Source organism: Cyrtonyx montezumae, unplaced genomic scaffold, assembly GCF_038088225.1.
Source record: "Cyrtonyx montezumae isolate F1298 unplaced genomic scaffold, pur_monq_1.0 scaffold_30, whole genome shotgun sequence".
Taxonomy (NCBI): Eukaryota; Metazoa; Chordata; class Aves; order Galliformes; family Odontophoridae; genus Cyrtonyx; species Cyrtonyx montezumae.
In genome coordinates, this window is record NW_027072035.1 from 13,200,354 (window position 1) to 13,213,109 (window position 12,756).

At 48.8% G+C, this 12,756-nt stretch overlaps 2 protein-coding genes across 2 annotated transcripts in view; both read left to right on the top strand.

Moving 5' to 3' along the window:
* Positions 1–12,756, top strand: part of MCCC2 (methylcrotonyl-CoA carboxylase subunit 2) — a 424,975-nt gene that overhangs the window by 31,415 nt on the left and 380,804 nt on the right. The gene's annotated exons all lie outside the window — the stretch shown is intronic.
* On the top strand, positions 7,871–8,456 carry CARTPT (CART prepropeptide). Its single transcript, XM_065744188.1, has 3 exons — positions 7,871–8,014; positions 8,101–8,184; positions 8,339–8,456. Exons 1-3 carry the CDS (start codon positions 7,871–7,873, stop codon positions 8,444–8,446), a joined length of 336 nt encoding a protein of 111 aa, XP_065600260.1. The 3' UTR covers positions 8,447–8,456.

A 12,756-nucleotide genomic window follows, 5' to 3' on the forward strand; every position in this document is an offset into this window, starting at 1 on the left:
CAGAATCACAGAATTGTAGGGATTGGAAGGGTTTCTGGGAATGACCTCATCCAACCCCCTGCAAAAGCAGGTTCTCGGCAGTAGGTCACAAAGAAAAGCATCATGACAGGTCTTGAATCAGAGAAGGAGATTCCACAACCTCTCTGGGCAGCCTGTTCCAGTCCTTTTACCCTCAAAGTCAATTCTTCCTTGTGTTTGTGTGGATCTTTCTGTTTTCCAGTTCTTGCCTGTTTTGCCCTTTGTTCTATTGCTGCACATCACTGAAAAGACTCTGGCCCCATCCACTTGAGTCCCACCCTTTATATACTTAAGAAATAGTTACGAGAGCCCCTCTCAGCCTTCTCCAGATGAAGAGTCACAGGTCTCTCAGCCTTTTCTCATATGGAAGTTAATCCAGGCCCCTAATAGTCTTTGTGGACTACAGTTGAACTCTCTAAAAGTTGCCTTTTTTGAACTGGAGCCCCAAACTGGACACGGTATTCTATATGAGGATGTAGCCTCACCAGGGCTAAGTAGAGGGGGAGGATTACCTCCCCCAGACCCCCCCCCACAATCTTTTTAATGTCTCCCAGGGTACCATTGCCCTTCCCAGTGACAAGGGCACTCTGCTGGTTCATGGGCAACCTGTTGTCCACCAGGACACGTTCTCAGAGCTCCTTTCCAGCAGGTCAACCTGGAATGTGTACTGTTGCACAGTCACTCCTCGGGTGCAGGACCATACACTTCCTCTTGTTGAAGCTCATCAGGTTCCTCTCTGTCCAGCACTTCAGTATGTTCAGTACTCACCCACGGGAAAAAGAATATCACTCAGGAATAGTCATCCTAGATGGAAAGCTAGCTGTATTCTTTCTATTGACTGAGAAAACCCCTTGGGCCCAGGAGGGGAGAGGCAGATGTATTGCCTAATGCCTGTCACAGCATGTTTCTGGCACAGTGCAGAAGTGAAATAGAAGTATGAGCAAAGCCCAGTTTATGTTGAGCTATGAGGTATCTGGTATGCCTGTACACTGGAAGACCAGTTTTCTGTCCCTGAGTTGATTGAGAAGAAATTTATCCAAAACTTACTGTGTTTGGCTCTGCTTAAAAGCTTACTTGTAAAGTTCTGCACCAGTGTGTCCTCGCTGTCATGCTCACACACATGTTCTCACATTAATTATTGTAGCAGAGTAAATTAAATATTGTGAGAGTTCAGAACACTGCAGTAAAATGGCAACAGCTGTGTTTTGGTGATACTGCTTCTTGTTCTCATTGTGCTATGAGAGTTTGTAGTTGTGTTGGGCATTGCCCCAGGATTTATGTATCCTGAAAATACAGTGACATGGTGGCTGAATTTATGAAGTATCTTTTTAAATGCTCAATTTTCAAGTATGTGTATCAGGGAAAAGGAAAGACTCAGACTGTGAAATAATTGTTATTAACAGCTTCCAGAAAAAAAAGAAAGAAAGAAAGAAAAAGAAAGTAAGAAACAAAGAAACATGATTTCCTTCAGCTGTGGTGGATCCAGCAGCTCAGGCATCCTCTGTCTGTCTGCTTTAAACCATAGGGTCATCTTTCCCAGCCTGTTACCCTCCAGGCCCGCAAGGCTGTTGATATGATTTTGTAAGTGAGACAAGTTAATTGTTGTAAGTTGGAGACAGTAACTGGTAACCCTTAGATAACGGATAATGGAATTAGGTGTGTTCAGGAAGAACTGAGGCTCTGACAATCCCAATCACTTTGTTATGACTGAAGGGATCGTTATAGGTTCATAGGTTCATAAGGTTGGAAAGGACCTACAAGATCATCTAGTCCAACCATCCTCCTATCACTATCCCTACCCAACTACTAAATCAAATCCCTCAGCACCTCATCTAAACGCTTCTTGAACAGCACTAGGGATGGTGCCTCAACCACCTCCCTAGGCAGGCCATTCCAGTGCCTGACCACTCTTTCAGAGAAAAAATGTTTCCTCAGGTCCAATCTAAATCTTCCCTGGCGCAACTTGTGGCCATTCCCTCTCGTCCTATAATTAGTTATCTGGGAGAAGAGGCCCACTCCCTCCTCACCACAACCCCCCTTCAGGAAGTGGTAGAGTGCAATAAGGTCTCCTCTGAGCCTCCACTTCTCCAGACTAAACAATCCCAGCTCCCTCAGCCGCTCCTCATAAGACTTGTGCTCCAGACCCCTCACCAGTTTTGTTGCCCTTCTCTGAACACACTCCAGGGCCTCAATGTCCTTCTTGTAGTGAGGAGCCCAAAACTGAACACAGTACTCGAGGTGCGGCCGCACCAGAGCTGAGTACAGGGGGATGATCACCTCCCTGCTCCTGCTGGCTACACTATTTCTAATACAGTCCAGGAAGCTGTTGGCCTTCTTGGCCACCTGGGCACACTGCTGGCTCATGTTAAGCCGATCATCAACCAACACCCGCAGGTCCTTTTCCTCTCTACATTCTTCAAGCCATTCTGCCCCAAGCCTATAGCATTGCATGGGGTTATTGTGGCCAAAGTGCAGGACCCGGCACTTGGTCTTATTGAACCTCATCCCATTGAGCTCAGCCCAGCTGTTCAGCCTATCCAAATCCCTCTGAAGGGCCTCCCTACCCTCAGGCAGTTTGACACATCCTCCCAACTTGGTGTCATCTGCAAACTTACTGAGGGTACACTCAATCCCCTCATCTAGGTCATCAATAAAGATATTAAACAAGATGGGCCCCAAAACTGACCCTTGGGGGACACCACTCGTAACAGGATGCCAGCTGGACTTAACTCCATTAACCACTACCCTCTGGGCACGGCCCTCCAGCCAGTTCTCCACCCAGAGAAGAGTGAACCTGTCCACACCACGGGCTGCCAGTTTCCTCAGGAGAAAACTGTGGGAGACCGTGTCAAAGGCCTTGCTGAAGTCCAGGTAGACTACATCAACAGCCTTTCCCTCATCTACCTGTCTGGTCACCCAGTCATAGAAGGAGATGAGGCTGGACAAGCACGACCTGCCCCTGGTGAACCCGTGCTGGCTGGGTCTGATCCCCTGGTTGCCATGCACGTGTCGTGTGATCTCTCTCAAGATCATCTGCTCCATAACTTTCCCTGATACCGAGGTCAGGCTGACAGGCCTGTAGTTCCCCGGATCTTCCTTATGGCCTTTCTTGAAGATGGGAGTCACATCGGCAAGCCTCCAATCTTGTGGGACCTCTCCAGATAACCAGGAATGCTGATAGATGGCAGAAAGTGGCTCGGCAATCACCTCTGCTAGCTCCCTCAGCACCCTTGGGTGGATCCCATCTGGCCCCATGGACTTGTGGCAGTTCAGATGGAGGAGAAGATCTCTGACCGTCTCTGCTTGGATCACAGGGGGTGCATTATGCGCCCCGTCCCGGACTTCCAGGTCAGGGCAAGTACCCTGTGGACAACTGCTCTGTCTATTAAAGACAGATGTGAAGAAGGCATTGAGAACCTCAGCCTTTTCCTTATCATCTGCAGTTACAAATCTGTGGTTATTATATTTATCAACATTCCTCCCTCTAAATATGTGTACAAGTCAAGTCAAAACATGTTTCTGAATAAATAAGGTATATCTGTAATAGCTATCTTTGGAAACTTGTTAAACAAATGAAATTCATCATCATGGGCTTGTTAGCATCATATCAGTACGTTCCTGTTAGGGGGAGATGCACAGACAAAGGCTGTCACCGAGCACAGATGACACAAGGGATCACTAGCAATTAACTATCCCCCATTGCATAGGAATCCACTTAATGAGAAAGTTTTTTCAGCTTAATATGGTACCTCACAGGAAAGCACTGGCTGTGTGATATGTATTACATGTAGTGGCACTCTGAAGACAGAGATCGGCACTTGTCCCTCAGGAGATTTGGACTCCCATGCCTTCACCACAGTTGACAATGTTGGTAGGTATATTTATTCCTGGGCAGTGTTCTGTTTTTCTCGCTCTTACTTCCCGTTGCCAGAAGATCTCTTGTGGACATTCACTGAAGGCAGTTATTAAGCACACTATTAATAAAAAGTGGCTGTGGCTTGGAGAGCATAAGAGTTCTAACAGCAGAGACACTCAAGAAATATGGGCATCTGTTGCCAGGCTTCATGTTACCTCTTTTGGCTCTGTGTCACTTCTTCACTATACTGTCACAGCGATTCACACAACTGCTTGCCTGTTTTCTCATTAGAAGGGATGATACTTAGAGTGATGCTGATTTTCAGGTTTGAGGAGCGAAAGAAATGGCTACACAAATCAAGCACACAAGCTGTGGCAGACCAGGATCTCAGGTTGGGTACTCTGTGCTTCTAGGTGTCCTTTCTGCTCTCATCTGATCTCTTCTTGGGGATTGTCCTTCTGGACTGTACACGTCCCTCCAGCACCTGAGCAAGAGCAAGAGATTGTCTAGTTCCAGCAGTTTTTGATAGCTCTAAATGACATATTTATTAAAAGTCAGTATTTGTGTATGCCAAGTTTAAAATCACCTGGAATCTACAACACAATAAGCAAACAAAATCACTGGCAGTCTGTGCAACAAACATGAAGGCAGATGGTCTGGTGAAAGAGCACCGTGAGCCTTGCATGCTGCTTTCCAGGGCTGAAATGAGGTGAGCCTAGAGCACAGCCTCTGTCATATCACTGCCTGCATGAACTGAGAGCCAATATAATTTCTGAGAAGAACTGGATGCCTGTTCCCATTCCTCCTTCCCGCTTCTCTCCCACCTGTTATGGGGTTGGTTTAATGTGAAATTTGTGTATTTTCTGTCCTTGTGAGAACCTGTCTTTTATTCAGATGGTGTTTTGCTACCTGCTACTCATCAAGACAATTTTGTATCTCCAGCTGAAACAGATGTTGTCTTTCAAGTATGCTTCTGGACTCTATTAAATGTGTCAGAACTCTAATTTGTCTTAGATTTCTTTGCTGTTCCAAGATTTATAAATTAAGGCAATTCACCTAAGCACACATAAAAGAAGTCTCTGCTTTTCTGCAAAGCCTTAAAGCATTCACTTAAATCCAGATGTCCAGTTCCATGGTTCTGATTCAGTAGAACACTCAAGCCAAGTCTTCACGCTAATCTCTATGGTTTAGTAGTCATAAAATCCATCTAGCTGCATGTCCACGTCAGCCTACAACTAGAATATATAGACCATCAAAAATTCTCAAAGAATACTACATTATTTACACACCAATATCTAGAGAAACCTCCTTTGTTTTCCTGCTTTTAGAAGTACATTCACTTGATCAATCACAATGGAGCAGCATGCTTATGGAAAGCATGGACAGTGTAAAACTGCAAAAGTTATCCCTCTGACATATAAATATTAAAACACATCGGCTGTGTCTGTAGCTCGCCTATAGCAATTTCAGTGCGGAGAAAATAAGTTAACTTTCAGAATCTTGAATCAATCAGCTGACGTGACACTGTTCATCTGCAAGGTTTGCCTGGGTTTCATGCAGATGGGATATGTTGGAGTTGGTTAGTGTTATGGCCAGCTACTGATGCTGTCGTCAAAAAGCATCTACCTTTTTTTGCTGCTGTAAATAGAAATTCTGCCTTTTTCATACCGTTACCCTGCTCTGCTCATTGACATGGACACTTCTGATCCCTTTATCACAGGCAGCTTACTTTCATCCTACATTTTTGCAATCACCAACACTAACTGAATATGGAGCAAGGTACAGCAGTGTTTGTAGAGACCGTGTTATAAAGACAGCAACAGGCAGTAACAGCAGTGTGCAATTCTGAAAGTGTCTACAGCCTCATGATTTTTTGAGACAAATTCGTAATTGATCCCACAGTCCATCATATTTTCACTCTAGGAACTGAGATATGGAAGTGCAAGTTGGAAAGAAGATGGGTATTTTCTGACCACCTCTGTGGTGTTTTTAACACAGCATGCATAATCCTCACGCTATAAAATACAGCTTGAGTTTTTGGTCGGGCTTCAGAGACATCGCTGTCAAAGCTGACTGGGGCATATATCTATCTGCCTGTCTGTATGAAGCACAGCATTTTTCTTGTTCATGTTATTTCTTTGCTCTAAGGAACTTTGCTCTGGCAGGCCCATTATTTCCAGTAGTTTGTATGGCTGTGCTTCTGCCCCAGCCTGAGACCTGGGATTTGATGTGAGTGGTTGGCTGTCAGCCCTGTGGCTGACATCTCAGCCTTCTCTGCAGCAAAATGAGGTTGGAGGATTAGTGCAACACAGAAAGAATCTCTGCTCTGAAGAGCAATTACAAATGAGACCCCTGTTACAGATCAATAAGAGAATGTGGGAGGGGAAAACAGCAAGAGGTGAACACACAGCTCCGGAGGCAAGCAACATGACAGCCAGAGAGACTGTAAACTTTCTAATGCCTCAAACAAAATGGTGCTGTTGAAATTTGCTTGTTAAGCCACATTTCCCATCAGTCCCATTAAACACTGCTTTCTATTTGGAAAAAAAATATCTCCCTAGGCCTGTTTCATTTCTTTCCTTTAAACAACATCTTTTTTTGCCCAGGTTGTTTTGACATTTCAGCCTGATCCTGATGAATCATCAGCCGAGAGAATTCTATTAAGGAGGTTTTCCAATTTCCTTCTTCTCAGACAATCCTCTCCTTGCACCTGGGGGACCTGGCTGGAGGGAGGAGCACAGCTGCACACCCAGAAAGGAGCAGGGGTCTCTCCCAAGCAGACGCTGTGTGCTGCTTCCTGCTGCCCTCAGCTCCCACTTTGCCCATGGTGCCAGCTGCCCTGCTCAGCTCCCTGCTGTGTTTTCCCAGCCTTGCCCTGAGCCCTGCCTAAGGACATCATGCTCTCCTCACTCATGCTCTCCTAGCACAGCTCTGCTGTTCTCAGCCAGGGAAGTTCTCTTGTTCTCCTGCCTTGCCGCAACTGGATGAGGCTCAGGCACGTTTATTCCATGTAATTCTGCAGAGGCAAGAAATCAGTCAAGAAGCCTGAAGGAGGATGGGTGCAGTGCTCGCTTACATGAGCTGTATGGATCTCGTTTTTGTGAGTGTGCTGTTTTCCCACCAAAGCAAGTGGATACAATGCAGGATATACAGTGCTCGGCCCACCAATGCTTAGCTGTGAACTCCTCCTCATAGTTGTGCTCCAAGTACTGATTTTACACTTTTCTTGCACTTTTTCCTCACTCTCCATAGCTCTGAGCCTACCCACCCAAGTAGTACATTGTTGCCAGCTGGTTGCTCAGTGTCCTTATCTCCCCCCCCCCCCTACACACACGCCCATTTCCTTCAGGCTAATCCTCCAGTTTTGTCTCCCCACAGAAACACAGAAGAGTTTGTATAGGAAAGGACCTTAAAGGGCCCCCAGTTCCAACCCCTTTACCATGGGCAGGGTTGCCAATCACTTGGCCCAGCTGCTCCACCAGCCTGGGGCACCAGCAGGGATGGGGCATCTGTAGCCACTCTGGGCTGTGCCTCACCATGCTGTGAGTAAAGAATTTCCTGACATCTCGTCTAGATCTCCCTTCTTGCAGTTTAAAACTGCTCGTATCACTATCAGAGCACCCCCCCCCCCAAAAAAAAAAAAAAGTTGATCTCTACCCTTTCTACAAGCTTATAACAAACACGCAGCCTCTCCCCGCACTCCACTTGGTCACAGACGGCTGCCTGCACTTCTCTCTACTCTCACATGCGCCCGTTGACTCCCATGCCCACTCTCAACCGCCTTCCGTCCACCTCCCGCTCGGCGCGGCATCCAGCACCACGGCCGTCAGGGCGCACTCGGGAGGAGCTCCATCCTCCGCCGCTGGAGCCGGGCGGGCCGGGCCCAGCCCGTGTCGCCGGGGGCGGGAAGCGCCGCGCCTTGCTCGGGCGCTGACGCACGTCGGGGCGGACGCGGCTCTATAAAGGCAGCGCGGCGCGGTGGGCGCCGGCAGCACCATGGAGAGCTGCCGGGCGCTGGCACTGTGCGCCGTGGCGGCCGCGCTGCTGCTCAGCGCCCGCGGGCAGGGGCCGCCCTCTCCGCGCCGCGACCGCGACCTCGGGCTGCCCGGAGGCGGCGGCGCGTCCCGAGAGAAGGAGCTGGTGGGGCGGGGGTGGGACGGGGGCCGGGCGCGGCGGGGGTCGGGCGGCGGCGGCGGAGGGCTGACGGGGCTCTGGGTCTCTCGCAGATCGAGGCGCTGCAGGAGGTGCTGGAGAAGCTGAAGAGCAAGAGGGTGCCGCACTACGAGAAGAAGTTCGGACAGGTGCCGATGGTGAGCAAGCGGAAGGGACGAGATGGGACGGGACGGGACGGGACGGGACGGGACGGGACCGGGCGGGGCGGGGCGGGGCGGGGCGGGGCGGGACGGGACGGGAGAGGACGGGACGGGTCCCGGCAGCGCTCTGATCGCCCGCCGCCGCCCGCAGTGCGACGCCGGGGAGCAGTGTGCCGTGAGGAAGGGGGCCCGCATCGGGAAGCTCTGCGACTGCCCGCGGGGCACCTCGTGCAACTCCTTCCTCCTCAAGTGCCTGTGAGCGGCGGCACCGGCGCGGGGCAGCGTCCGCCCGCCCGACGCCGCCCAGACATCCGTCAACCGTGGAGCCGTTCTCCCTCCTGCCCTCTCCCCGGCCCTCCCTCCCCGTCTGGTTTTCCGTCCGCCCAGGAAAAGCCCGGCCCTCTCCACCCCGGGACGCCCTCCCGCCGCCGGCCGCGGGGCCCGGGGTTCCCTGGCAGATGCAGGGCGGTGGGAGCGGGGCGAAGCCAGGCGGTCCCGATCGCCTCCTGCTCGCCTCTCCCACGCCGGGCCGGGGGTAGCGGCGGCTCCGCGCACCGGGGAAGACCCACATCGGACGGCGGCGGTGCCTGAGGATCCGCGCCCGGGGTCTGGCTGGGGGAACCGCCGCTTTCGTGGAGCCTCCGTGAAGAGGAAGCTATCTGGACCTGCTGCAAACTACCAGGGGATATCCCAGCCGCCTCGACCGAATTTCTCACGTTTCTACGACGAACTGATGTATATAAATATGTCTGTCCTCCGCAGGTACACTGTGCATTTCGGCGAACTCATAACGTGGTTGAATTCTGTGTTCGTCTCTGTTAATAAAGTCACTGTTCTGATGACAGTGCTTGGGAAGAAGTGTTGATTTCACGCCCGGGAACCACAGGCTATGGAGCCAGCCGAGGTAACGGGGGCCCTGTGGCTCCTCTGCCGTGCGGGGCCGGCTAGTGCTGTGCCACCGCCTCTGCTTCTCGCCCCTCTAAAGAGGGACAAAGGAACAAGTTGCTGCTTCTCCCTGGAGTGACAGCTCCTGTGTGTGTGTGTCCGTACAAGAACCAACGGGGGTTATTTCTGTCAGCAGAAGTGGAGGAAATGCGCTCCTCCAAACAGCCTTCATAGTTGGTGCTGAGTAGAGCAGAAATATGAGCATGAGAGACAGAGATTTCTGGTGAAAACAAATAATAATAATAATAATAATAATAATAATAATAATAATAATAATAATAATAATAATAATAATAATAATAAAAGATTTCTGCAAGATATTTGTTTTGCTTTCGGAGAATAGGAGCACATGAATGAGCCATGAACAGAAAGATGGACTACAAAATAAGTATATTAATAAATAAGTAAGGTAACCCCACAAAAACAGACGTTTTTTAGTAGTCTGTTTTCTTGGATGGGGATGAGCTCTTCTTACACCAGAGATAAAACAGCTGGAACCACGCACAGAAAGCATGAAGGCTGGGGGCCACGTGGCTGTGGGGCCATGATCAGATGTGCTGTGCATGCTGCAGGACGAGTGTGCAGACAGGGGCAGAAGATAAATTGCATGTGGTGGGTACAGTGTCTGGGGAGAATGTCACAATGAGAGCGCAGAAGGAAGCGAGCAGGTGGGATTTTGCAGGCAGAGGGAAGTCCACTGACTACAACTTTCATGGCCATGGGCAGCTGTGTGGGAGAGGTGCATTTGCAGGGCCAGGGCCATGTGTGAGCTTTTGTAAGCTGGTGACTGCACTTCTGGGCACACCTCTGGATGGCCTCATGGTGTTGCCCAGTGACACTGAAGGGTCATTTGCTCTTGATTTTTCAAGGAATCATGTAGAATAATGTGATATTTTTTGTACTGTCGGTGTCTCCCCTCCCCTCCCCTCCCCTCCCCTCCTCTCCCCTCCCCACTCCGATGCCGTCTGCAACAGAAGGAGCAACCCCGTGACCATGAGTGGGGGGCTCTCTTGGCCCAAGTGGGAGAGCTCATTACTGCCATATTGCTGAGGACCACATCCCTTAAGAGAAACCTAACCTAGCCTCGAAGAAGTAAATAAGCCTCATGTTCTCTTGGGAAAGGGTCTGTACACTGCAGGTATTGCTTTTTTTTTCTCCAATGAGAGGAAGAGGGAGCGGGCAGAGCAGCTTCTTCCTGATCACTGTGGGCATCAAGCCAGAGTGCAAGACCAAGGGCACATCACTTAGCTGAGTGTCTGAAACAAGCACAGCAACTTCTGAGGATTCAGAACGGGGTTACACAGTGGAGGGGTTGATAAGAGAGTTTGGACTTAGTCCTAAGGCTCAGAAATATGTATTCATCAAGAGCAAAATCAAAAATCATATTATCTCAAATATCGGCCCAATAGGACTCAAATGTGGTGGATCTACTTGCTTGTATGTAACTCCATTTCAGTATCATTTACTTTTTTTATTGAATCTTCCAATTGAAAAGACTTGTAGGGAGAAATTAAATCCTGACTGCCTGGTTGGTGGTTGCCTTCTTTATGCCAAGTTGATCATCATCTTCTGCCCACCTCACTGCTCCAGGGAGTCATTGCTACTGTTTTGTGCTCATCATAAGCTTTGGGCTAATGGATGCTCCCTGGAACCTGGATCTGGATAAGCACTCTAAACCACTTTTTAACTGCAGTACACATCAATGATGAAATGCAAAGAAATATTGTGAAAAAGTACAGAAAAAAAAAAAAGTATTAGTTAAAGATGATGTTATTTATTGTTAATCTCTTAATTCTCCTGAAGGAAAATCAAAATGAAATACAATGCTGTAAATCAACAAGCTCATGCAGAAAACAAACAAACAAAAAAAACCCAGTCATCTTTGTCACTACACTTACCCTAAATAAATAATAACAAGCAGTGGGTCAAAGCAGCTCAGCTGGACTGTGTTGTCTTGGTGCTTTCTGTGGGCTTTCTCCGCATTGCACATGCTGGTATATGTTGTGGTCTACTTTCTTCTAGGGCATTCTGAACCTAGGAAACATCTCATCAGAAACTCAAAGACAAAAGTGATCAGCTTAAGTTGCTTAAGGGCTGCTCTAAGAGTGAGGTCTCCTGTTTAATTCTCTTGGCCCATGATGGTAGAGGCAGATGTTGGTGGTAAAACTGTAGAGGGTGAGCCTTTCCACCAATATTCCATTCAATGCTATTGCCACGTGACAGATAGCAGCAGAAGGACAGTCTGACAGAATGTCCTCTGACATGGAAGAGTTCATGAAGCAAGGGTGCGTCAGTGAGTTCCTCTATGCAGAAAAAATTGCACACATTGGCATTAATTGATGTTCAGTGAATGTTCATGGAGACCAAACAGTGGCTGTGAGTGCAGTGAGGTGGTGGGTGGTGCATTTCAGCAGTGGTGACAACAGTCACCGCCACTGGTGCAGATTTTCATAAGCACAGCATGCAAGCACCTGTTCAACAAACACATGGCTATTACTGGTGACTATGTTGAAAACTCAGTGCTTTGCAGCTGAGAATTCACTTTTGTTATTACACTTTTTGTATCTTTTGTAGTTTTCACGGAAATAAATAGAGGGCATTACTTTTAGAACATGTCAGTGTTCTTCCACATCACAAAATTGGTGTCCGTAGTGGAAACAGAAAAGACTCCATTCTTCATCAACAAGCATCAAGAAAAGCCATGCCTTTAAGGGTAAGATCTGGGGTAGAAGCTGAGTCTTTAGAGAAGTGAGAAAAAACTTTTGCTGTGAGTTACTGAGAGAATGATTCAGGTCAGCGTCAGCATCAGATTCAGAAGAGACACAGCTACAGAGGGACAGCAATTGCAGAGCTAGCACTGCTGAGGGACAGATGACAGACTTCTGTGTTCTATCGAGCAGGTATAATTGCAAGTGTCGCTGGTTGATAGGTGCGGAAGGCTCTTCTGCTTTGGGAGACTGCCGCGCGAGGAGCGAGATGCTGCACAGACGTTCCCTTGCTGCCCTCTGCTGTGCGATGGGGGAGAAAACGGAATAGTGAAGTCGAGAACGCGTGTACCGGCATAAAGACAATTTAATAAGGAAGGGGAAAAAGTCAAGACAGAGAAACCACAACAAAACCTAACAGTAACAACAACAGCTGTTACTGCCAAACAATGCCAGTGCTGCCCAAGACAGCTGCTCACCACCAGATGAACAGTGCTCAGCTAGTTCCTGAGCACAGGCAGACACTCCAGCCATCTCCAGCAGTTTTATTTTTAACATGGTACTATATACAATCACAGAATCGTATGAGTTGGAAGGAACCTCAAGAGATCATCGAGTCCAGCCCCCCCTGCCAAAGCAGGTTCCCTATACCAGGTCGCACAGGTAGGCGTCCAGGCGGGTCTTGAATATCTCCAGAGAAGGAGACTCCACAACCCCCCTGTGCAGCTGTGCCAGTGCTCCGTCACCCTCACCGTAAAGAAGTTCCTGTGCACATTTGTGCAGAACCTCCTGTGATGCAGTTTCTGTCCATTCCCCCTTGTCCTGTCTCCACACACTGCTGAAAAAGAGTCTGGCCTCACCACTTTGTCCCCCACACCTCAGATATTTATAAACCTGGATCAGGTCCCCTCTCAGTCTT